The sequence below is a fragment of the Amblyomma mixtum genome, chromosome 2 (genome assembly GCF_055824585.1).
Source record: "Amblyomma mixtum isolate Tamu chromosome 2, ASM5582458v1, whole genome shotgun sequence".
Taxonomy (NCBI): domain Eukaryota; kingdom Metazoa; phylum Arthropoda; class Arachnida; order Ixodida; family Ixodidae; genus Amblyomma; species Amblyomma mixtum.
Window position 1 is genome coordinate 269556447 of NC_143013.1, and position 27017 is coordinate 269583463.

Sequence of the window (27017 nt, forward strand, 5' to 3'; positions counted from 1 at the left end):
ACACACACACACAAAAAAAAGGTATGTTCACATGCCAAAACTATTGTGTTCCACATCATTGAAACCAAAATTTGCAAGAATGGGCAGCTTAAAATTTACCGAACACACACTGAACAACTCAAACAAAAAAGTACTAACTATATCTAGCAAACTAGAAAAATTCTAATCCATGGTTCAAAAAAGCACTATTCTTACCCAAGAATTAATTGCCAATAAACTGCATAGAAAACAGCATGATAGTGATGTGGGAACAACCTACTACAGTTGTTCCCACATAGCAAATTCACCTATTATTAGGAATACAGTTATACCTGGGGGTAACGAACCTCCACGTAGTGAATTCCTCAACAGGACTCTGATATTCCTAAGTTTCTCAATTCCCCAAAGCCTGTGTGTTTTGGAGTGTGCTTATTTGTAAACTTTATGTAATGAACGTGTTGCAGCCATCGACCTTGATATAACGAATTTGCCGTGCTGACTATCCATTAAAGGGACACTGAGGAGAGCACTATTAATTTTTTTTTTATAGTAAAATCCGATAGTTCGGCATGTCATGGCTTTGTTGCCACTTGGCCGGCAGCGAAAGATGCATGTATTTCTAAGAAATTTGGATTCGAAGTTGAAAAAGTTTTTCCCGCCGCTCTGATTCAAACTTGGGATTCTGCTATGACGACACATGACTAAGCGACCTGAAACATGACGTGCGCATGACGTACTGCAGACTCCGTGATTTCTGGCAGCCAGCAGTGCGGCTATGGTGGCTAGCATAGTGCGGCCTAGCAGCAGCCGAAAAGAAAGCTACCGCCGGCCGCACGTTGAATGCATCTATCGGCTATTGCGGCCGTCGCTACAGTCGCTTCGATTACGTTTGCACTGGCGTTTTGCCAGCGTTACGATGGATCTCGTTCTCGAAGTCGTCAACGAAGTTCTCGCAAATAGACACCTTTAGCATACCGTGTACCTTGTTACCGCTAGCGGAATACCGGGAGCCCGCCTACCGCCGGAAAACAGGCGCTGATTGGTCCCGATGCTTCAGGAGCGCGCGTAGTTGCCGGGCACGTGGCGCCATCTGACGAGGTCAAGGACATTTGCGCATGCATTGGCTGCGCCTCAGGGATTTGTGGCTTCTCGGGTCCTAGAGTTGCTAGAACCATTGGTTCTAGCAACACTGCTTTGTCCTATGACGACATCACGCTTGTACTTGCGAGTTTGGCCTGTGGCGGCGATACCTGTATTTTGGTTCTTGCTCTTTTCTACGTTACAAGAGCTTTGTTGTCAGTATGAGTGGCGTTTTTGTAATCAGGAGCTGGTATTCTGTCGATACAAGCCAACTTCAATTTCTCCTCAGTGTCCCTTTAACTAGTGCTGCATTACTTAAAATATGGCCGAATCATGCGAGTTTCATGGCGATAAAATGCGAACCGCCATGAGAAGGCTTACGATCGCAACAAGCGAACACAGTTGACACAACGCGCCATGCGCCAGCATGATCGGTACCTCTCAGCGGTAAACGCAGCAGTCTCTGCAGCTTCCACTTTTGTAGCATCCTGCCAAGTAGCACCAACAATTCACGTTCAGAAACAGCGCAAAACAACAGGACATAGCAAAGAAGGCATGCAGCAAGAGGTGCGCGCCCATCGCCACCACTCGGTTGCACACTCGATTCAGGCACCAACAGCAAGCACGTGGTGAAAGTGGGGACGGCAAAGAGTACCAGCAATGCGTGATGGAGTTGTTCACACCTGAGCATGCGGCATCAACAGCGAGCGAAATTCATAGCCGCTTAGGCGTTCAGTTTCTGAGGGCAACTGTGGACGGGCAGACATCGAGACATTTATTGCTTTTTTTAGATGACTACATGAGAAGAGGAGGGTCCTTCCGTCTCCTCCACCACCCCCACCCACACTTAGTGGCATTTTTTTTCATTATGCGATCCGCGGCAGAGACTAGTGGCTGCTGCCGCATTCGCATAGGTTAAGGCGACCGCAAAACGCCTCTCCATGCTTACAACTTTGAGTAATGGGGGTTTACTGCGAAAGTTTGCTAGGCTATTTCATCTGCATTTATTTCTTATTTTGGCTTCCGTTCTACGCAGTCCTTTCGAGTCTTCACATGAAAACTGAATGTAACGAAAACCTGAACTTTGCTTGATTTCATTATATCCAGGTTTGAACCGTACTGCAGACAACAGAGCTTGCGCTGCAGCTCAGTTTACACTAGCCAAAATGCCTCACCAACAGACCAGTATAAACTAATAACCTGGAAAGACTTACTCACTTTGCGCTGCTTTTCCAGTTGCGGGTGTTGTAGATCTCGTCCTCGGAGGAAGTTTCATCGTGGTACTCGGCCGCCTTGAGCAACTTGCTGTGCACACCACCACCAGCATTACCGCCTGAAGCCTTGCGGCTCTTCTGCTGCCTTATGCCGTCGTCGTCGTCATCGTCGTCAAACAGCGTCCCGCCATTGCTTTGCACAGGCATGAAGCCTGCCCTCTCGGGTTGTCGTTGGCTCATAACGGCAGCGTATAGACACAGGGCAGTCACCATCATCAGCAGGACAAGAGAACCTGCACCAAGGGGGCACCAATGGATGCTTGGAATCAGCAACAGCTTCGATCGAGGAAGAATAGGAACAAACGCAGCAGTCGTTTCAAGTTTCTCTTTGCTGGAGTTATACCACAAAATGTGTTGCGTCACAATGCTGCCGACCAGAAGAACTAGGCGCTGTCATCAGCCGCAGTCGTCAGCCGCAGTACTCGATGAAACAAACAGAATACTTCATGTCATGTGAAGACATCAAAAACAGCCTTGAATTCATTAAAGTTTGCCAACCAAAAAAAAGCCAGCACATACCAACTGTATTTGGCAGACTTAAAGCAAAATTTTTTAATTATGGCTAGAATGTGATGAAATTTTGCACACAGTTGTGTTTTTCTGTTCTGATTCCAAATATGTAATCATAATTGAGCTGGTGGTCTTAGATCTTACAAAGTATAGAATGTAATTAGGTAATTTCTTACGCAGCTTTGATGAACTTTCTCATTGCATTTTATTGCTTTTATTTACATGAATTGACAGCCAGAGAGTTCCCATACCCGATGACATTCTTTGTTTTTCTCTAAAGGCATGTCGTCCTGACATACTATGTCAAGAGTAAGAGGTCGCAGTATTTTACACTGCAACTCATTAAGCTAATTGTAAATTTCTATTTATACGTGGCCTAAACAAAAAAAGTAAGAATGTCATCGGGTATGAGAATTTGCTGGCTGTCAATTCATGTAATTAAAAGCAACAAAACGCAATGAGAAAGTTCATTAAAGCTGCATAAGAAATTACCTAACTACACTCTAAAATTTAAGATAACTTTTGATCTAAGACCACCAGCTCAACTATGACTACATTTTTGAAATCGGAAGAGAAAAACACATCTGTGTGCAAAATTTCATGACATGCTAGCCACAAATAAAAAGGTCAGTTTAAAGACCCTCGTCCCCCCTTAACGTAAATGTCGAGGAGCAAAGCTAGGATACAACGAGCGAAACCTGATACAAGTTCCTCTGTATCCACAAAACGTGAAATTTTTGCACCCTTTCACTTGACATAACAGTCATGCATGGAATTCCCCTGCACCGCAAGGATTAGTCATGTTTTACAGAGACAGGCATTTGATGACAAGCAGGAAGGCATGTGTGAAATCCTCACCTGTGAGAACAACAAACACATGCTTTGGTAGGCCAGCAATCACAACGTTTTCTTGCAGGAGGAACTCAACAGTTACAGCACGGCCAGGATGGACTTCCACAATCTGTTCAGAGGCGGAAAGAAAAAGATAAGCGGCTGCTCTAACACAAAGCCTTTATTTCTCAAGAACAAAAATTATAGATGTACGTTACAACTGCCACTCCTTGAAGCCTTCATATGCAGAGCACAAGTCACGAAGAATTTGAGACAGTACTAACAGTAAAGTAACAGATGCTAGCATAGCTGGCTGTCAAGTGCTTACCGTTTTGTTCCACGCTTTTTCTTTTGCTTTTTGCTCGTTTGACTTTCTGGCACATACACTGTCACAGCAAAAGTGAACCTAGCAATCCCATTTATTCACTGTAATTGATGAGCTCAGCTCATAGATGTCTATCGTACACGTGATTCAGTGTCACTGCACTAATATAGTACTACTTTAGCAGAAAATGCCATTTTTGTTCACAATGACTGGATAACCATTCTGTGTGTGGCTGCTAGAAGTTGGTGGCTTAACTGTGAAGACATTTCTGAGGTCCACAAGTGTGCTAAAAAAGTTCTCTGTCCTGTTTCATGGAGACAGCATGAAATCTTGGTTTGTAGTTTTCAAAAAAAGAAAAGCAATTCTTCTGGCATTTAGCTTTCCGTGGCCTTGTCAAGCTGTCAAACGGCAGCTTTTACTATGGGTCCCCGCCATCATCTGTACCATGGTGGCAAAATAAAATTTGAATTTGAATTGCACAAACTGTTCAATTACTGTTTGTGGAACCACTGCCAGGCAAGCGCCTACACTAACTGACAACCGCATGCTGGTCATCCTGTGCCCTGAAAGATGCCAAGTCGCGCAAAACGAGCCACTAAGAAAAAAGACAGGGCTGCAGCCCTTGCGCGAGCTGGAGGAGCTCCGGGTTATCACACCTTTGTCATGGTGTAGTAGTCTGGGGCGCTGATCACCACCTGGTAGCTTCCCTCTTGCAGTGGGACCCAAAACTCGCCCAACTTGGTGCTAGGCTTGTGCAGTGGCTGTCCTTCAATGGTGATGTTGGCATCGGGAATTGGGTCCCGACTCTTGGTGCGAACATAACCCACCAGGCCCTGCGTAGCCTGCAAGCAGCAGAGTCAGCACAGTCATTGACATCAATGACCCTTTTTCACGGTAGCAATCATCATGCATGACCTAAAATTTTAGCTGGCCATTAGTGCGTGACTGTCACTGTCATGGGGAAAACGAGGTGGTTGGCCATACAACAGCTGCAGAGGGAAGAGCCCGCTGCCACTGAGGAAGAAGAAAGTGTCAACAATTGGTGTCACAAGAGATGCCCAGGGTCTTCGTCCCTTTGTTCTTAGCCTCAGTACAGTCGTAACGCTTGTTTTATGTGTTTGCTTGATTCAAATCAGCTGGTCTGCCAAATTTGTTGCCAAAGTCAGTGACGCAGGTTCGAAGGCAGGGCGCATTCCTGCAGGCGCATTCCTGCAGGCGCATTCCTGCTCAGTGAAGTGTGCAGTTCACGGTTGGCATTGCCACACCAGAATGCAAGATGGCTGGTGATAGCGGCCACTGATTTGTGTTTACTGGGGAGGCATCAAGCTGCTTGTTAGCCTGTCAAGGTAAACTGTTTACGCATAAAGAGTGGTCCACATGCAGTTACACACTAAGACAAGCAGTGGCAACATCACTTGAAGGCTCCTAATTTTCAACGCTGCGTTCTCATGAGTGCGAGTCTTCAACAACAGCAGCTGTACAATCATGAGACCATCATGTCAATCTTTTTTAAAATAACACAAACACCATCAATTTGTCCTGTTAGTTCACCACTCATGCTAGTCCGTTACTGACCTGGAGTAGATAGTTGAGTATTGACTGCTTGTTCTCAACCCACACAGTAGAGAACTCGCTGATGTTAGGCGCTTGGCAGCAGGAAATGAAAGCAGCTATCTCATAGGTTCCAGTCTCCCTGTAACTGAAGTCCTGTGAACAGAGGCAAAGAATGCATTTCGCATCACAAATCTAGGACCCAATGGCACTCCACGTTCTTGTGATTAAGCACCAAACAAACAGTTCAGTGCAGCCAAGAAAAACTTTTTTAAATCAAGAAACAACTTTGCTTTGTGGCTGTCTGCATGAAACTGCAGTTGGTTCCAAGTTTGGCAAACTCGTAAAATTAGATTTTATTTAATTAGGCACCAACTGCACTAGAAATGATTTCAAAATCTGTGTACTGTATGATGTGAGCACTTATTTTGAATTACACAGCATAATTTGTGAAATGGAGTGAAAGGTTATACAATGTACGCCATTTCATTCCTTAAAACCCCAGTAAGATAATACTAATATAGCGAAACTGCTCGACAAGAAATGTGTCAAGAACTTTCTGAAAGATGCTAGCACTTGTTCTACCCGACCTGTTTTCATTAGACAAGCAAAGCCAGGAATGTGCTTTTCTCGAAAACACTGCATTCTTTTTTGACACCAAACATGGTTCACAACATTGGTCGCCCATCACTGGCACGGAGCACTTGAAATATTGCCGCACTTAGTTTAGACATCACTCTACCGGCGCCCCCGTGCGGTCTTTCTTCGACCTTTGTCGCGCGCCGCACTTCGTCCTCTTCTGCTCGGTGCTAGGGCCTGCCGGCTGCGCTCTGCCCAGTGTGCTCGCCAGGTACTGTTCTGCCAGGAATAGAACGTCCTACCGGCGTCCGTGACATTTTTGGTGGAGGTGCTGGGTACGATCTATGTACGAAGAGGTCCCAGGAACCTCCAGCGCTCAGCCACACCCCCTGGACACGACACCTGTCCACAAGTCAAGCCGCCGCTTGAAAGGCTTAGCCCCCGAGTACAGTCCCCTCACCGCGCCATCCCGCAAGATGACCTCTACGGTGGCCAGCCAGACCTTCCAGCAATCTGTGAGTTCGCCACCGCTGCTTCTTCATTCGCCTCGTACGCCCGCGTCATTTCATGGTGACAAGTTTGAAGATGTGGAGGACTGGTTGGACGGGTATGACAGGGTCTCTGAATTTAATCTGTGGGACGAGGACCGCAAGCTTCGGAACGTCTACTTTGCCCTCCAGGACGCCGCCAAGACGTGGTTCGAAAACCACGAGTCCGCCATCCACACCTGGCAAGACTTCCGGCGCCAGTTGCTGGATACGTTCAGCAGCAACGAACGGAGGGAGCGTGCTGAATTGGCCCTGCAATCGAGAGCGCAGCAGCCAAACGAGAGCGTGGCGATGTTCGTGGAGGATATGACCCGGCTTTTCAACCGCGCTGATCCTTCGATGTCGGAAGCCAAGAAGGTGCGTCACTTGATGCGGGGCGTGAAGGAGCAATTGTTTGCTGGGCTCGTGCGCGATCCTCCGGCTACAGTCGCCGATTTTGCTAAGGAAGCGGCAGGCATGGAGCGCGCCCTGCAGCAGCGGTTTGCGCACTACGGCCGTCCGTCAAACATCACTGCTGTGGAGTGCCGCATGCCGAGGTCCGGGGATGAGAACACCTCCCTCCGAGAGCTCATCAGGAGCATCGTTCGCGAAGAGCTGCAGAAGCTTCGCTCTGTGGAGCAGCCTCCTAGTGTCACCGCCATCTCGGAGGCTGTCCGTGACGAGATACGCCGCACGGTGCAGCCCACTCCACCTCCGCAACCGCCAGCGCCTTATGTGATGACCTACAGCGAGGCATTGCGAAGTCCTGCGCCACCACCACCGGCGTTCTACTCTCCTGCCCCTACCGCGCCGTCCCACCGATTCCCGCATACGACAGCGCTGCCAGACGACCGCCCACCCGTCACGAAGGCAAACATGTGGCGAACGCCGAACAACAGGCCCCTGTGCTTCCACTGCGGCGAAGCAGGCCACATCCGTCGTCGCTGCCCGTACCGCCGGATTGGCCTGCGCGGCTTTTCGCCAGACGCACCCCTGCCACGCTATGGTGAACGACCCCGCGAGATCGATCAGTACCTAGCGGCCAACGTCCCACCTGCACCCACTGCCCAACGTCAGTCCAGGTCACCGTCGCCTCGACGGTTTTCTTCACCAGCCCGCCAGTCCTACGTCCGGCAGTTCTCCAGCCCGGGCCGGGAAAACTGAGGACGGCGACCCCCGGAGGTAGGGCCGCCGTCACCGGACATAATTACGAACATCCTCCGCTCACCGACGTTAGCATGCGACCCGACCTCCGACCCCACGCCGCGACGACCTTTCGACGCCCAGAGACGCCTTCGCTTGACGCCTCAATCGGACAATCTGAACGACCCTTAAGTCCGACGAATTTTCGACGAACGGAGACGCCTCCGCTTGACGCCCCAACCCGACCGCGAGAACGATCACCTAGTCCGACCTCCCTCACACAGCGTTTTTCTGAAGGTGACCAAGCTTCGGCTGAAATCCCGGTCATCGTTGATGGCCGCCGCGTGACTGCTCTCGTAGATACCGGCGCCGATTTCTCCGTCATGAGTCGTGGTCTGACGCTTGTCCTGAGGAAAGTACTGACACCTTGGCCTGGAACGCACATCCGGACAGCTGGAGGCCATTTGGTGACACCGCTTGGCGTCTGCACCGCTAGAATGGAGATTCGTGGTGTCACCTTCACTGCCTGCTTCGCTGTGTTGGCTCATTGCTCGAAGGACCTCATCCTCGGGTTAGATTTTCTTCGGGAACACGGTGCCATAATCAACCTCCGCGAACTTGTCGTGACGTTCTCACCTCAGTGTGCCATAGCCGACCGCAGCGAGCCCGGCAGGTCTGTTTTTCGCGTGTGTGATGACAATGTCACGCTACCACCACGCTCCAGTTTGTTTATTACGATGGCTTGCTCCAACCCATTGCTCCGCCGAGAATTCCTTTCCACGAAGTCGGCATGGACTTACTGGGACCATTTCCCACGTCATCATTGGGTAACCGGTATATTGTGGTTGCCACCGACTACCTAACCCGGTATTGTGAGACGAAAGCCCTTCCCCACGGCACTGCTGCTGAAATTGCGGACTTTTTCATCATCAGCATAGTCCTCCGCCATGGCGCCCCTTATGTTGTTTTAACTGACCGAGGCACAGCGTTCACGTCCACGCTTACTCAGGAAGTTATGCGGCTCAGTGGCACAAGTCATCGTAAGACCACAGCTTACCATCCTCAAACCAACGGCCTAACCGAGCGCCTCAATAAGACTATCGCTGATATGATTTCTATGTACGTCGACGATGACCATAAGAACTGGGACGCAATCCTTCCGTACGTCACGTTTGCCTACAATACTGCCCTTCAAGAGACGACGGGGTTCACGCCATTTCGTTTGGTTTCTCTATTTTTATTTTATGTAACAGAAATGAAAAAAAACAGTACATATGCATAAACACCACATAAGAGTGCTGAACAAAGTCCTTCAAATGTTCCTAATATAAACAGTAAAATATATTGCAAATGACCCTTTGATCATGTTTCACATTACTCTTTTTTTTTTGTCCATATCAAGCATCCTCAGTAGGTTAGTCTTCCTATGAACTGATATCTGTTGCATGTTAAAGAATCCCAGGCAGCTGACGTTATTCCGAAGCCCTCTACTATATAGTGTGCCTCTGAACTGTGTCGCTTTAGCATGTAAAAATTCATCAATAAATTATAATAGCTCACAACTGCAACTAAGTGTATTTCCTTGTTCCTTTAACTCTTTCCTTACCACGGGAAAAACGACCATTTTTCATATGTCTCAGACAACATTTTTTTTTAGAAAAAGTGTGATAGATAAAATTATATAAAATGCATAACAATAATTCAGATAGAATGCGCTTTATAATGAAATTTATTTGAACACATATTCTGCTTGAAATGCTGTGAAAAAAAATCAGTAAACACAACAAAAAGTAAAAAAAGAAGAAAAGTTTTGTGTTTATATGACAATAACTTTCCAAACACTTGTACTAAAAAAATTCTAGGATATACAAAACAATTCAAATTCTTTCTAAAACATGGCATTAAAGTTTGAAAATTATAACTTGAATAGTTTTCGAGCTAGAATTTTTTTCTTCATGCCTCTTGAAAAGGCTCGTTTGAGAGTGCCCTTTATATGATTTTTACAGTCCAAGAAAAAAAAATTGGAAGTGTAATGTTATGCGCCAAACGAAAGCTTGGTAAGCGTGGTTTAAAAAATACAAATCAAAACTTATTTAATTTACGTCAAAAATTAAAAAAAATATATAAAACACAACAAGTATAGGTGTGATATTGCGATATATAGTATGCGATAAGTATAGCTGCGATGTAGCTGCAGAATCGAAATCCGACGTTACAACATCTTCGTCCGAGTCACTGCTGCTCGGAGGATCTTGAAAATCAGCTGCAGAGGCTGGAGAATCACGTGCAGCGGGACTCTTCCGAGCGCGCGAAGCGCCCGACCTCAACGCGACGCCATCCTCACCGCGTATTATGTCGCAATAAGCCTATGCTCCAAGGGCACTTCAAAAATGCACGACTGGCGGGGAAATTACGAACTAGGCCGAAAATGGAACTAACCGTCTGAACAACAAACCAGATGCGCCCGCACAAGCGGACAGGAAAAAGAAAGCGAAACTATCAGGCCAACGTTCCGGGATCGGTTTGCGCAGTTACAGCGTCTGAACCAAAATCCGACAATGCAACATCGTCACCAGAGGCTCTACTACTCGTAGCATAGATAATAATTGCAGTCAATGCAGTAGAATTGCGCGCAGCAAGATTTTTCCGAGCGCGCGCCGTCTGCGCGCCCGACGCCATGCACGGAGCGTCCGCGCCGTACCCTCCGCTTCAAGGGCGTTTCAAAAATTCGCGCGTCGTGGGAAAATTGCTCTCCACGCAGAAACCGAAACTGTAGTCTCTGGAGAACAACTTAGATGGCGCCACATCACCGTAACGGCTACAATGAGGAGCTTCGGTTCGCACAAACAGACCGGAACGAGGAATATGAACGCACAGGCGAGCGTTCTGGGCTCTCGTTGCCCAGTTTGGGCTTCGAAACAATACCTGACGATACAGCATCGTCGTCAGGGTCCGTGCTAATCGATACATCAAAAATATGTGGTGCAAACGCAGCGGAATTGAGTGGAACGGGGTTTTTTCGAGCGAGCGCCATTCCCGATGATGACGGCATGTTCGGAGCGCCCGACGCCGCACACCCAACTTCGAGCGCGTCTCAAAAATTGCCGCTTCTTGGCAAAAATATAAACTAAACAGGAAGTTGAAGTTTAATGTGTGAACAACAAACCGAATGACTCAGCAAGACCGTAGCGGCCGCGGTCGCGCTGCCGTAGCGCTTCGAATTTTTCGATCACCGGTGATCGAAGCACAGTGGCGTGGTAATGAAAGAGTTAAGGGGGGACACTGGTCTTGAGAAAACAATTTTTATTAATGAAGTCACAGTTACGAAATCTTCCGGGAATGTGTGTTTTTTTGTGCTGATTCTAAATATGTCATTTAATTTCATGTAAAACAATTCCTTGAGCACTTATGCACTTTTTATGCTAGTATTTTGCGGAGAGTTTTGAAGAAAATTTGCTGTGGGAAACTCGCTGAAATGTATGCCATTGGGTTCTCTTGACACCAAGGAATACAACAAGGGTAAAATTGTTTTCGTGCCTATCACAGAACTTGAGTTGTAGAGTTTTGAAGTTGTCGCTTCAGAAATGAGAAGGAAAGTGTGTATTCCTGTTTCTGAAGTGGCAGCTTCAGTACCCTTTTACTCAAGTTCTATGAGAGCTAGGATGATAATTTCACCCTTATTGTATTCCTTGGTGTCAAGAGAACCCAATGGCATACATTTCAGCGAGTTTCCCGCAGCAGATTTTCTTCAAAACTCTTCGCAAAATACTTGCATAAAAAGTGCATAAAGTGCTCAAGGAATTATTTTACAAGAAATTAAATGACATATCTAGAATCAGCACACAAAAATACATGTGCCCTAAAAATTTCATAACTATGACTAAATTAATAAAATTTTCTTTTCAAGACCAGTGTCCCCCCTTAAGCCCTGCTTATATGACTACTGGTGCAACAAGCAAAACATGAATTCGTGACAGGAATTAAAGCAGCTGTAGAATTAAAGTAGACCATAGGTACCATTTGCTGAACATATTCGGCATGAAAAGCAAGGATTTATTTGCAAGACAACTGAATTATCTCTTAAAGGAAGGCAAAAAAAAAAAACATGCTGGCACAAAACTTACCATCACAGATCCATTCAGGTGGCCAAGGTCCGCGGACTCAAGCAAAATTCCATCAGATGTGTTATCTGAAAGGCATCAGACCAAAAAATAAATTCACAGCTGTACCAAGCATGAAAAACAAACTACAAGCAAGAGCTCACATGCCCTCAGATTAATCACCACAGAGCAATAACAGTACTATATATTGTGAAATCGTGAGCATACATGCGGGTGGAAACAAAGCAGTTTTCATGATGCAGAGCACGGGGGAAAGTTGCCAGTGCACAAGTGCTTGACACACACACAGCCGAGAACCACAGCTGCAGCGAGTACGAGCTAGATTTCGCATCAACCCACAACAGAAGACTTGAACTCTTTCCTTACTGCGCCTATTCAAATCATTCAATTTGAACGGTGGAGTGAAATGGCCCATTCTGTGCAATTCGGGCTGCTTCTGGACAAGTAATGCCATCCAGTATGTTGCAAAAAAACTGTACTATCAGCAACAAATGAAACGTGAACAAAGGCAATTAAAAACACGCATAGCAAAATGAGAAAATCTTAGCCGAGGGGGGAAGCTCAATACTAGTGCAGGTTAATTTCCCTTCGAAAAACTGTCCTTTACGTGTTAATCAACTTATCTTGTATTTCCTCACCAGGGCATTTCAGTTTCCTTGTTAACGTTTCATTTGTTGCTGACAGTAATTCAGTTTTCAATTTGGTTTCGTCGTCAGCCATATGAGGGAGTATTTTTCATGGCAAGCATGGCATTCCAAGTTTTTCCGGGGGGTCTCACCAAAGAAAATGGCGCAGTATCTGTCTCACGTCTCGGTGGACACCTGAACCGCACAGTAAGGGAAGGGAAATTCTTGCGAATTTTTGTGCAAGTCTGAAATTTTGACAATATTTTTTACTTGTAAGCAACTCGTATGCTGTTTTCTTTCTTTGTCACTAAAAAAGAGGGCTCTATAAGCTACACTATGGTATACTGCAATAAAAAAGATTTTAAACTTTACGAGTGAATAAATTCTTATGTACGCCATTTTGAAAGCGGCTTTTTTTTTTCTTGACAGTAATGAAAGAGTTGAAGAAACCTTTCAAAATATTAGTGTGCATACATCAATTAACTGCCTTGAACCTCATCTCACATGCTGAGATAATCACGCAGTCTCGAAGCCTAAAAATTCTGTAAGAAAACTCAGCTTCCCTCAAAGTTACAGTCGTAAAAAACATAAAGAAAGCTCTGCCTTGCCCCAGATGAAAAGCCAGATCAAACTGCTACCCATTCAATGGGACAGCTGGCATTCCTACAGCTGAAGACGAGAAACAAGCTATAGCGCCAGGCGACGCTATAAAGCGCCGGCGCTGAGATCGGCGTTACAGCGCGCTCTAGAAAAAAATAAAGATGGACAGCGCGTGCTTGGGGCGCACGCCCGGCATGGGCAGTTCGGAACTAGAAGCCTGCCACGCTGGTTGTCTCTCTCTGGTGCTCCGCTGCGACCCCGCAAATCCTCAACAAAGCAAAACGAGCTTGCTTTGCATACTAACATCTTTTCTGTCCGCAGGCAAAGGCCCCACCAAGCATCTCATCATTGTGGTACGTGTAAGTCTTGGCCAGTCCCTTGAGCACTGCCGTGTCGATGGCACCCGTGTTTTTAGGCAGTGCCACCGCCAGGCCACCAGTCAGTATGTTGAGCGACGTGACGAACGGATACCGCTGCGTCCACTGTTGCACGGCGAGGACTTCGGGACGTGAACTGCTTCCTGAAATGAGCACCCACAGAGCACAGTTGAACTCGGCTGCAACGCACAAACGGATTTCATCGTTTTTCACTGCACCCTTTTGCCACCATCACACCAAAAATGGCAACAAGGAAACAAAGCACTGCTTTAAAAGAGTTAGATGTTGGGCTAGTTGGATTTGTGACAAATTATACATATTTGTAGCGCAACCAGGACAGAAACACACAGAAAGAAAGACAAACACGAGCGCCGCTTGCGAGATGCAAATGCCGCTTTAGCGAAACTGCACTAAACCGGCAAAAGTATGAAGTGAAAAGAAAGAAGAAAAGGGGAGAAAAGAAGCACAGCCACACTGGGCCAGGTCTACTCAAATAAGCACATCCTTCGAAATGCCAGCTGCACTTCCAGCTATACACTGAGAGTTAACTTTAGGAGCATTAGCTTCTAAAGCTACAATACCGTCTATCCAATAAAACCCTCCAAATTTATGCCGTGCCAGAGCATGTTCAATCTAGGCAGTAAAGAAAGCTCCCCCATAGAATTACACAAAAGTTTCATGACTAGTAGAAAGACGTTGAAGGGTCCTAGCAGTACTTTTCCAAAGGTACGGAGCCTTTAGATCTATCTTATGCACACCTATCCCAAGTTGACCTGCCAAGAGGAAATCGACCCCCATACCTATACACACTCTGTCTCTTTTTCCATGCACTCTCTCCCTCTCCCTTTCTTCCCTTACACTGTCCAACGTTTCGTCATCAGTTTATGCGAGAAAGTTACGATGCAAGCAGCGGATCCTCCCTTCTATTACAAAAACAAAAACATAACCCATGCGCATGCTTAGCCAAAACCGTCATACGTAATCTGAGCACAACTATTTTCACTTCCGCAGTCGCAGACTCACCGTCGAACATATAGAACAGGCTGTTGCCACTAGCAGTAGATTCGTTTGAGTCGCAGTGGCCAATCGAGGAGTTGGTGATACCATCAGGATCAAGCATTGGGGCAATGTGAATTCGTGAGGAAGCCATGATCTGCGATGAAGTAACAGACGACAGCAGGCGTCAATGCTAGGCAAAAGTGACTAGCAATGCCAGAAGTCGGCACAGCAATATGTACAGCCTACGACCTGTGTACTTACTCAAACGGCATAATCACTGACGCTGTTGGTGAGACAGAGAACAGTGAGAATAAGGCGCTGCATCCCACACAATACACGTTGTGAAAAATGATTCAGTGTAGCCATAAAGGCACCACTAACTAAAGCTAACCAGCTATAAGAGCAGAATTTAAAAGGAGCAGTTCAAATTACTAAATATACAGTAATTGGTAAACCAGCCTACTTGTTCATTCACTTGAAAAGACTGTCAGTAGCCAAAGTGCTTACAACAGCAAATTAAGCACAAACAAAACTTCATTTAAAATTTAGCAAGCTATATTAGAAAGCTCAATTCAGCATTAAAAAACGTAAACAGATGCACCAAAAATATATGGAACACTCAAGGAGAGGGCTGAGTCAGGCTTTGAATGGTACGACAAAACAGCGCTGACGGACGGGACAGAAGAAACAGCGCATGTTTCTGTCTCTTCTTCTTCCGTCCCGTCCGTCAGCACTGTTTCATCGTACCATGCAATATGGAACACTGTTTTTTCTGCATTTGTACGCACGGGCATTTTATATGGCAAGATAGGCCAGAACCAGGAACCTTATGCGGCCATAACTAGCCCACGATATCCCTCCACAACACGACTCTATGTGACACTGAATCTGGCAGCCACGGTGCCCATGGCTCTGCGTGCAGTCCCACCTGTGTGACGAGGCTGTTGTGCTTGTAGCGAGTGGCCAGTGTGTGGGCCAAGTGGAGGAGCATCTCGGTGGCGGCCAGCTGGGAGCCCCCGGCCAGGCCAGCCTGCAGCCGGATCTCGGGGACACCCGGCCGGTGCACGCGGGGAGTGGCGCCCAGCACCAGCGCAGGCAGGTCCCGCCCGCCCGCGCTGCTGCCCAGGCTGCACACACAGGGACACAACACGGGGACTTGTTGCAGGAGAAACCTAGGAATGCTCTCACACTCCTCTCTCCGAGTATAGGAGGCACTACTATATGCTGCACAGCTTGACGACATCAACTACTAAAGTTGCTGCAGTAAAGGCCCTGGCTCAACAGCTGTCATCAGACCCATTTGTTTTATTATTATTATTGCACAAATTTGCCCTTTAGCATAAGTTAAGGGGGGACATGGGTCTTAGATCATTTTTTTTATTTACAGACCAAACGCAATGAAACTGCACAGACTTATTCAGTTTTTTTCTACTGATTTCAAATATGTAATTTGTTTATTTCTAGGCCAATTAGTTCCTGAGATATTAATCTATATCACGCCATTGTCTGCTCAAACAATAGAAAAAAAATGGGCCACCAGAAATTTAATTTTAATATGTGGGTAGATACTACAATGTGTGAGGAATGCAACGCTAGAAGCAGTTTTCAGTTTTTTGTCCGTGTGGACAAATGGGCTTAATAGTTAGTTTCATGTGTGTCGTGTTTTCTGGCACTGTATGTCTGGTAAACTCACTTGAAAACTAACTATTAAGCCCATTTGTCCACACGGACAAAAAACTGAAAACTGCTTCCAGCGTTGCATTCCTCACACACTGTAGTATCTACCCACATATTAAAATTAAATTTCTGGTGGCCCATTTTTTTTCTATTGTTTGAGCAGACAATGACGTGATATATATTAATATCTCAGGAACTAATTGGCCTAGAAGTAAACAAATTGCATATTTGAAATCAGCAGAAAAAACAGAATAAGTCTGAGCAGTTTCATTGCATTTGGTCTGTAAATAAAGAAAAATGCTCTAAGACCCATGTCCCCCCTTAAAGAGAAAGGTAGACTCTCGTTTCCAGCCGAATTCTAGCAGGGCTCAGTGTCGAGACCCATGCGTTCAGGTGCCTAGATCGGGTGGGTGGCTTAGGCGGTAGTCCTGGCTGCCATCCAACTGACTTAGCAAAAAAAATAAAGCAAAAGATAGGGCCGGAAGTGTCCTAAATATATGCCTGCTGTAGCTACTATCAGTGCTGAGTGCTGGTTCAGCTATGGTTTCTGGTTAAAAGGAAGTTTTTCCAGTTGTGTTTAGTGAACAATCACTCACAACGTAGCAGTGCTGAACACAGCACAACATACCACAACAAAGCAGCCATGCCAAGTTTGTGCCTCATTGCTAAACTGATTATGTGACCAATTTCTAAAAAAACAAGACCGCATATATGCAGTACAAGGTGCTGCTGAAGCACCTCAAAATCAATGACAACGCTCTTTAAGAAAAGGTCAGTAACTAAAAATGAAGGAATACAATTAGTTTTCTATACATTATTACATTCCTGTACCATGGCAAGCCGCATATCTCCTAAAAAAATATAGCTCACAGATGAAGTAAGCACGATGTACAAAGAAACCCCTGTGAGAGTTGTTCCAGTTGACACTAATCAGAATTGTCTTGGGGCAAGGCATCCTAAGTATTTATACAATTGAAACGTAGCATTACACAGCACTCGCTAAATGTAAATACCATTCCATTCAAGACAACAGCTGTCTGCCTGACATGGCACAGCTTGTGCCCTCCTCAAAGAATCTAAGTGGATTAATTCCATTATTGAGGTGGTGCTGCAACCGCTGAGAAGACATGCACACACATAACCGCTGTGTCATTGCAGTCACTTGCCTGTAGAGGTAGGTGGTGTTGGGATGCTTGTGGGCGATGTATCTGAGCAGCTGCAAGGCCTCGGAGTAGCCGTGGTACTTGCGCTCATACGTGTCCGGCTCAAGCACCAGCACAAGGCTGGTCCCCTCGCCCGCCAACACTGTCACCCGCTCCACCCTCATCTCAAACTCGGACGCAGACGCTGCAGGGGAGAAAGAGGCGCAGCAACATGAGTCAGCATTGTGTCCGGAGCAATCGACAGATGCTCATGCCACAATGACGGGCAACTACACGGGAAACTAGCGCCTGAAGCAAGCAAGCGTTACGAGAGAGTAGTCTGTTTTGGCAGTAGACATGAAGACACTGAAAGCCTGCCCTTGCTAAGCAGTAGTCATTTGACGGCCACTACTCACTGAGCTTAAAAAGTAGCAGCAGATGCACTCATTTGGCGCACCGTCATGCCAGCATACATGCACAAGAATTTCATGCAGATACCGTAGCATGCTTGCAAAGCTGAAACCTGTTATGGTTAAATTCCTCGCCAAGTTCTTCAACAATCAGCAAAAAAATTTATAAGCCCTTGACTACACAGCCACTAAACAGCGCTACTGTTACACACACACTACACATAGGCTGAAATGTAGATTTCACTTACTTTCAACACCACCACCAGTGCTGCATGTTTTGAAAGATGGAGTTTCTGTTTAGTATTCACGCCTGGCACATTATGCTACATCACTTGCCACAACGCTTGCGCTTCAGCATAAACGCTCTTTGTATGTGCCACACAACATTTGGTCATTGGGGAAGTGCACTGTGTCTGAAGTACAGAGTCATCACTACCTTTGTGAAGTTTACTGTGTAAACGAATTCTCATGAAGAGGATTTAACATCGCTTAACAAGCTGAAAACAGCATTTAAACTAACATGCATGCAGTTGCAGTTTTTCCCATGTGTTCTCTAGGATTCCACATAAAGCTAATGAACAGTAAACAAAGAAAGGGAGGTGATCCTCAAGTGTAACTTAGTGCAAGGTGATAAACGCGTGATGTACATGTGGTGTCCTTGGAATGAGCAGATGACAGTATTGGGCATGCAGATGAGAGCAAATGAACACAGGTGTGTATCTAAAGAAGCTATGGTTTATTGCTAGAAAAATAAATTATGCCCAGGCCACAATAAACAAGCATAACATAAAGAGCTGCTATAAAGTGGACAGGAGAGGTGTGCAAGCGGCAGCTAAAGCCGTGAATAGAGTCCATTCTTTCAAGTGGAGAGCTTGCAGTCCGCATAAAATGCAGACCTGGAGAACTGAAAAAACACAAAAGGGCAGGACACCTTGCTCTTGCAAAGACATAGACGAAAGTGAGTGACAAGGAAAGGCAAAAACCAAGAACCCGAAAACTGCCAACAAAGCCAGCGGTCTTTGTCTCAGCTGTTCTGTGAACAGGTATCCCACCTACAGAGGGCTTTTGCAGGGGCTTTGGTAACAATAAACTTAAAGGTGCACTGAAGAGGAATCTGAACTCGTCTTTTTGCCGCGGGAACTCAATCTACACGTTCCTAGCATTCTTAGAAACTGCGACTTATTGCCCGGTGTGGCCGATTTCCCTAATTAAATCGAATTAACGTCCAGCTCCCGCCTTCATTTTTTTAATTCTGCCTCGTACGGTGGGCGGAATCGACCAACGCGTGGAGTGCCTTTCAGCCAGCTCCGTGGAGGATTTGCTTTCGCTTCATTTTGTTTTTTAGGTTTCCGTGAATAAATAGTTTCATTTGCAGATAATATAACCGCAAAATAAGCCCGCAGAAATAAAAATACGCGCGGACTATTTGCTTCTACGGACTACTAGGTAATACTCCGCCAATGGCAGAGCGGCAAGCCGCCACAGGACTGGGTGAAAGGCACTCCCCGCGTCGGTCGACTCCGCCCACCGTAAGGGGGAGAATTCAAAAAAGAAAGGCGGGAGTCGGACGTTAATTCAATTTAATTAGGGAAATCGGCCACACAGGGCAATAAGTCGAAGTTTCTAAGAATGCTCGGAACGTGTAGATTGAGTTCCCGCGGCAAAAAGACGAGTTCAGATTCCTCTTCAGTGCACCTTTAATGAAGTTGCATGACTGGCCCCACAAAATGGCAATACAGTGCATCAAAGAGAGGTGCTTACTCTTGAAAGTAAAGAAAGGATGGCAGCATGCACCTGATGACTACATTTCTGAGCTACCTGTCATCATCACAGCAAAGACAAACCCACTATGGAAAAGTACCTAACCACACTGAAGCTAAGCCACTCATTCTGCTTTTAACATACTTATAAAGAGCACGCCCTGCACAGTACAGACAGGCATATTTCTTTCTTTTTGTTCCCGTGTAAGATGAAATGAAATTAGGCCTGAGCTTCAGAAATGCAACAAGATCAAATTATGCATAAAATGCTAATTTTTCTGAATTTTGAGCCGTCTCTGTCATAAAGTGTCACGATTAAGATAAAGAAAAAGACCTCATTCGTTTACCATGGGCCCTTTTTTTTATGGCCAAGGTCAGCTGATTTACCAAGTGCACAAAAAATCAGCAAAACAGAACACTTTTACCATTTTTCCTCATGCATTCAAGTGAAGTATAAGAAAGATCAGATCAATCACACCATGCTTACCTGTAAGCACCACCTTTCCAGGAGGTACAGCAAGGCAAAAAGCACCGCTGGTCGTTTCGACGGGACGTCTGCTTGTATGGACACCGACGGTTGCTTTGGTAAGCGTGGTTCCATACTCGTCGGTAACGCTGCCGTGGATACCTAGTGTGCACACACACACGGACAGAAACAAAGCCACATTGGCCCTCTGTCAGCAACTCCGAAAACAGTACACTGCAAAACCAAGCTCACAGACTGACCACTAACTAGGATCCCAGTTAGACGTAGTCTACAACTTGCGGTGCTTCTACAGACAAATATCGAAGTATGGCAGTACATTACGTATACGCTTCCACTTTGCACGTGACACTTAGAGCACTGTGTACCCGTTAAGGGGGGACCCTGGTCTTGAAAAAAAAATTTTTATTAATGAAGTCACAGTTATGAAATTTTTAGGACGCATGTATTTTTGTGCGCTGATTCTAGATATTTCATGTAATTTCGTGAAAAACAATTCCTTGAGCTCTTGTGCAATTTTTCTGCAAGTATTTTGGGAAAAGTTTTGCAGAAAATTTGCTGCAGGAAACTCGCTGAAATGCATGCCATTGGGTTCTCTTGACACCAAGGAATGCAATAAGGGTAATATTATCATCTTGGCTATCATAGAACTTGAGTTATAGAGTTTTGAAGTTGTCGCTTCAGAAATGAGAAGAAAAGTGTGTATTCCTGTTTCTGAAGTGGCAGCTTCAGTACCCTATAACTCAAGTTCTATGATAGCCAGGATAATAATTATGCCCTTATTACATTCCTTGGTGTCAAGAGAACCCAATGGCATGCATTTCAGCGAGTTTCCTGCAGCAAATTTTCTGCAAAACTTTTCCCAAAATACTTGGACAAAAACTGCACAGGCGCTCAAGGAATTGTGTTACATGAAATTAAATGACATATCTAGAATCAGCGCACAAAAATACATGTGGCCTGAAAATTTCATTACTATAGCTAGAGTATTAAAAATTTCTTTTCAAGACCAGGGTCCCCCCTTAACTGCTATTGTTGCCACAGGTAACACTGTGGTGTCAAACAGCAATGGTTGACAGTTTGTACTGAGCATGTTATCGTGCATCATAAGCTCATCCCTACAGGTTTTTCACAGGGGTGTTATTTTTATATGCAGTGCACCACTCCAAGGCATCAAGCTACTAGTGGTCATTCATATCCATAAAAGGAGTAAAAGATTCACCCAGGATAAGTGAAAAAAAATTTTCACATCCCCACTTTCAATGCCAAAAAAGGTTTCTTTAAGAACATGGAGTAGCAACTGTCTTACTTGTTTTTGAAGCTTCCAAAAATTCAAGGAGGGGATGCAATGTGCGCATCCAAAGCTCGGGGATTTCTTTCCTTGCAGGGAAATCGCAGCAATCCAAAAGCACAGATGCCTGCATGACAAACCAATGCAAGAGCACATATTTGCTGGAGGCATCCGCAAATATCACGAAGTTTCTCTTTATTCACTTCTCTTCTTTCCAAAGTAAAGGTTAAGAAGTTCATCGCATAAAATTAGCAGCACATAAAGCAGCAGCGCAACACTGTTTTGTGCATTTGAATAGACATAATGAAAACATTATGGCACAAGCAGGTTCAAAGTGCTGCTCATCCCCGACACCATTCACTGAGGCCAACAGTTCCAATAGAATATCAGCCACAGAAACTATGCAATCCTCAAAATACCCCGAGGACAGCACCCCTCGAGAAACTGCACAATCCTAAAAGAGAAAAAGAATAAGCATAGCGGTGAACAGCAGAGGGTCAACCAAGAGGCACCATGCACTGCATTCATCCGATAATCTCTATTCCTAGCTGGACCATAAAAAAATTTTGAAAAAAGACAAGGCAGGAGGCTTGCCTGCAAAAAATGCTTCTGTGGCCTTCACTTTTATTGTCAGGCCTAAAATGATGAAATCAGCGGGATAATCTCAATCGCAGTGACAAGACATTACCAAGGAAGCTCAAATGACAAGATCAAGAAAAACCTCACTGACCACTAGTCATAGCTGAACAGCATAGACTGAGATGCACACATTAGTTAGAGCACGCGGTCCTCACTTATTTGGGTGCTGCCACGCATTGTTGGCTACTGACTTGGCACGGGTGCAAAGCCAACGTGGTTGCTTATTTCATAACAATTCCATCGCTAATAATGAACCCTCATGATACCACAGCAGCACTGCTGATACAAACATGCCAACATTTGAGCCTGATGTGATCACCATATGCCACCCTGCAGGCAGCCATTAAAAAGAACGCCTGCTAAATTCACGTCTCATTTCATTCACATAAACTTTCAATCCAAGAGAATGACAGTGCACTGCATGAGACATATACTCTCAAGAGCAGCTCACCATGAGAGTTCCGTGCTTGGTGTAAGCATACTGGAGCAAGGAGCCATCCTGAACAGGCTTCAGTTCCTTTCTGCACTGAGATGGAGCCATCTTGCGGAAACCCGCCACAAGGCCATCCATGGTCAAGTTGTCCAGCAGGCCACTGTTCGTCTCGTTCAGTGCAATCCTGCAGATTCCAGCAACAGTAAGAAAGCTGTTTCATTCCCCAACAAAGCCATTACAGTCAAACCCCACTACAATGAAATTTCTGCCACAACAAAAATTCCGAATCCCCCGTCAGCGAACTATACAAGGCAATGCAATTATTGCCCCCCCAACACAATGTTTGGTCAAGGTTCCGCTTCAACGAAATTTTTACAAATAAGCAGCCATCTTTTTTTTTTTTTTTTGCCCATCCAAATTTTCCTAACTCGTTCAGTTTCACTAAAAATGGCTACTGAAGTCAGTCTGCACTTTCAACAGTGCTGCTGACACTCCCTGCAGAATCGGATTTAATAAAAAGACATATGCACACAAAGATGTGATCCGACACATGCGATGGCTATGTCAACAGGATGGCTATGTCGACGGGGAGTGGGATTTCATACTTATGGCCTGCAGCTTTTCCGCTCAGTTCATTGACGAAGGTGTAACGGAAATCAGTCGTTTCAGTTACTATGCCGACGGTGACAATCTTCTGATCTTTTATGACAAGCAATGGAGTTCCAAGGCACTTTCACTGCAGCTTCAGTGCGTAGTACACATCATGTTCATCTATAGCCCAGGAGAGGTTCAGAACAGAGAATGCTTGCTAGCACACTGCGGTTGTAGGTCAGTTACAGTTCTAGTTCAAAAAACTTGAACGGGCATTCATGTTACATCGCGCAACTCAGCGTCAGCTGTTAAAGGTGCACTGAAGAGGAATCTGAACTTGTCTTTTTGCTGCGGGAACTCGATCTACACGTTCCGAGCTTTCTTAGAAACTGCGATTTACTGCCCTGTGTGGCCGATTTCCCCAATTAAATCGAATTAACGTCCGGCTCCCGCCTTTTTTTTTTAAATTCTGCCTCGTACGATGGGCGGAGTCGACCAACGCGTGGAGCGCCTTTCACCCAGTCCCGTGGCGGCTTGCCGCTCTGCCATCGGCGGAGTAATACGTAGTAGTCCGTAGTAGCGAATAGTCCGCGCGTATTTTTATTTCTTCGGGCTTATTTTGCGGCTATATTATCTGCGAATGAAACTATTTATTCATGGAAACCTAAAAAACAAAATAAAGCGAAAGCAAAGCCTCCACGGGACTGGGTGGAAGGCGCTCCACACGTTGGTCGACTCCACCCACCGTACGAGGCAGAATTAAAAAAAAAGGCGGGAGCCTGACGTTAATTCGTTTTAATTGGGGAAATCGGCCACACAGGGCAATAAGTCACTGTTTCTAAGAATGCTAGGAACGTGTGGATCGAGTTCCCGCGGCAAAAAGACATGTTCAGAATCCTCTTCAGTGCACCTTTAAGGGTTTCGTGGTGTGCAAGGGGATCGTGGTGATGCGTAAGGGGATCGTGGTGATGCGTAAGGGGTTTGATGAGATTGAGGTGCCTTGTTACAACAGCTGATGCTGCAAAACTTGCAGCCACATGTACATTATGCACTCGGTGCTATTCTGCATCCCAAAGCCAAGTCCCCGAAGCCCACCTGACGCCAACGCCTCCCGTGTCAAGGACCAGGCCTGCCACATAGTGCGACACGCCCAGGCCCTCCTTGACAGCTTCCACGATGGGGAACTGGCCATGGAACTCGTCGCCGAAATGGTCCTCAGTGTCTCCATCATCCGATGGATCCGAGTCACAGACGCCCTCTTCTGAGTGGCTAAAGCCAGCCTTGTCCACAGAGGGTACAATGTGCACAACCACCTTCTGCAGCAGGTCCACTATGCGCTGGGACTTGAGCTTGTAGCCTGCACAAGAGCAAGTTCTCTTTCATTAGATCTAACTAGTAATCAAAATGCCCAAGCCTAACACAACTTTACCCAGGTCGCATGGGGATGTTCTTCATTGGCAAGACCAAACTAACTGAGGCCGCACAACCACTTGAGCCTAAGTTTCTAAAACATTGAACCTAGTTCAAAATATCTCAGCTGAAAAAAAAAAGATGAGAGAGAGAATTGAATGCACTTGCCTTGATTAAACTTTATATAGAGCACTCAATTTATCCTCATTTAATACTTTAACCTTGTCAGCATTCTTCATTTTTAAGCTCAATACATAAAAGTGGGCCTGGACTGAGGAACACGGCTTGGAGAGCAAGAATGCTGCAACAGTCAGCTGCCGCGGTGGCTTCCCCTCTGTTCACTGGTGCAATGGGGCGAAGCATCCGAAAGCAATGAGAAAGAGATCCCGCTTACTTTCATCATTGCTGTTGACGGACCAGATGTATGTGCTAACAACAATCCGAATTCGGACTGAATTCTGCGAAAGCTAGAAATGAAGCACTTCAGACATTGCGCCTAGAAATGCTAATCGACATTTTTATGAAGTCAAAGTGTCAGTAAAATGCCTTTGCACCTCATTCAGGAGTAACATTTTCAAAATCTTGGGTGTTTAGATCCTGTGTTTCCCCGGATAATACTTCTTTTTCCTGCACTTTTTAAAAATGTAACCACAAGGTTATACTGCAATATTTTCTTTCTTTTTCGTGCGGTGAGAATTTCACTGGCCAACGCACCAATAAGAGCAGGATCACATGTCCACACAATTTATACATCATCAGCACGCAAGTCACTTGATTCCATAAAAACCACTAGCCTAACTCTAGTGGACAGCATAAAAATTCACCTGTTACGAGGTGTCTAGCCAGGCGGATCAGCATCTCCCTTCCTGCAGGGCGTGCTCCATTGAGGCCTCCAATGAGAACAACTTCTGGTTTCATCTTCTTGCTCTGCAAATATCAGTGATCAAAAAAAAAAGGAAAGGGAGTAATGCAATGCCTTTACTACAGCCAATCTCCAAATGAAATAGTAGAACAGCCAATTGCCTGGCAAACAGCACTTGGTTCACCTTCAAAAGTTCATATTTCTGGGTCTGTTTATGTCGCTAGGTTTTCTTATGAAAACAACGTATTGTGTCTGTCTGGCAGCTGCTGATGGCGCTGACAGCAGCACCTGCCAGGTCACTTCAGAAGAGTGCTCAGCCACTACAATCATGTAAAGTGCAATGGCCGTCAGTCAGGCCAGTGGCCATCACTCCCATGATTCTCTCAAGCTATATATAAATATAGCTGCATTAGATTATTCACTCATCACTACTGCAATTCATAAGTTCATCCAGCAGTCACTGCTAAGCTCTTGGTCACCTAGACCAAACCTCACAGGCACTCTGAAAACAGTGAAATGTTGTCCATAAATAAAATTTTAAGAAAGGCAGGTTGATTGCCTCTTACTTTCCATAAATATCAACGCAAAACCTGACACGCTGTCACCATTATAGAAGCATGCACTCTACAGAAGTTACAATTGGTAGCTTTTGTGGCGAGGTAAGGCTATGTCAACCAGGTTGTGTGCCTTACCGGTGCTGTGATTCGCAGGAACTGGAGCGCAGTTTCACCCGGCGAGCCAAAACTGTCCTTGACCTCGACGATGTCAGAGTAGTTCTGACGCAGCTGCATCAACAGGTTGGTGAGCTCATCAGCACCCAGATACTTGGGCTCCCCATTCTCGCCAATAAGGAAGTCGTGCTCCCTGGACCACTTGGCGTAGCGACGGTTCACAGTGAAATTCACCCACGTTGCATTTCCTTCCATAACGGTCACTCGCTGCACCGGCAGTGGGAACCTAAACAAAAAGAGGAGAAAAGTTTGCATTTGCATGAAGCACCCTTGTAAAGCCCCTACACTATCAAAGAACAGTATTCCAGGTCACATTTCACAGGAATGCATAAAGATGCTGCCGCAAAAACGGGAAACTGCGTATGACGATTCATTCTCAGAGAAACACGGGAGAGCTCAAAAGGCCACAATGGTGCTTCTGTTACTGAAGCAGTCATGTCACAGATTTCTAAACTCCAGTTGGCAATGGTTCAAAGAACTGACGGGAGGGCAAAACCTAGACTTACCTCTTGCTCATGTCACCATTTCTGCCAAGCATAGGTTTCCTTGTGCATTTTCTAGCTCGTGTGGCCACACATTAGGCAAAAAGTTCCTCTGACGCATCCCAACGATATGACATCATTCTGCTACCATACCTGCTTTGCCCGCTGTTCCAATGCAGTTATTCAGAAAAGCCCCAGGACACTCTCGAGGTTTCGAACACCAACAAATGTTATTGAGCAACCGCTTCTTACTCTAGACTGTCTATCACACAAGTAATTTCAAATTTTTTTAAATTCGTTTGGCTCCTCTAGTAGTCCTAGAGGTTGTCAGCAGAGGTCACGCCACAGACCGAAAGCTTAAGGTCACCTTAAATGTTCCAAACTGCAGCAAGAGTGTTGAACTCAACAAGCTCGCTACATTTATTATGAACACTATGACATGACTCCAAAAGTTTTGAGACAAAAAATTTGAAATGATGCTTGTTATAATATTCATCCCTCTCTGATGTATGAATACCAGAGCGACATGGACTTCCACAAGAAACAAATGCAGTTCAGCAAATAATAGAACCCTTGCTTAAAA

At 45.6% G+C, this 27017-nt stretch overlaps 1 protein-coding gene across 2 annotated transcripts in view; it reads right to left on the reverse strand.

Moving 5' to 3' along the window:
* Nucleotides 1-27017, reverse strand: part of LOC149363968 (carboxypeptidase D-like) — a 52801-nt gene that overhangs the window by 6204 nt on the left and 19580 nt on the right. The window contains exons 11-25 of one of the 2 annotated variants that reach the window (XM_089573936.1): nucleotides 25914-26178; nucleotides 25184-25286; nucleotides 24045-24306; nucleotides 22377-22542; nucleotides 21305-21413; nucleotides 19999-20139; nucleotides 17366-17546; nucleotides 15451-15649; nucleotides 14547-14676; nucleotides 13451-13666; nucleotides 11924-11988; nucleotides 5575-5706; nucleotides 4656-4841; nucleotides 3702-3804; nucleotides 2274-2566 (exon numbers count right to left, since the gene is read on the reverse strand). In XM_089573936.1, coding sequence (XP_089430062.1) covers nucleotides 2274-2566; nucleotides 3702-3804; nucleotides 4656-4841; nucleotides 5575-5706; nucleotides 11924-11988; nucleotides 13451-13666; nucleotides 14547-14676; nucleotides 15451-15649; nucleotides 17366-17546; nucleotides 19999-20139; nucleotides 21305-21413; nucleotides 22377-22542; nucleotides 24045-24306; nucleotides 25184-25286; nucleotides 25914-26178 — 2551 coding nt within the window. The remainder of the gene's footprint in view (nucleotides 1-2273; nucleotides 2567-3701; nucleotides 3805-4655; nucleotides 4842-5574; nucleotides 5707-11923; nucleotides 11989-13450; nucleotides 13667-14546; nucleotides 14677-15450; nucleotides 15650-17365; nucleotides 17547-19998; nucleotides 20140-21304; nucleotides 21414-22376; nucleotides 22543-24044; nucleotides 24307-25183; nucleotides 25287-25913; nucleotides 26179-27017) is intronic. The other variant, XM_089573937.1, reaches the window with a different exon arrangement.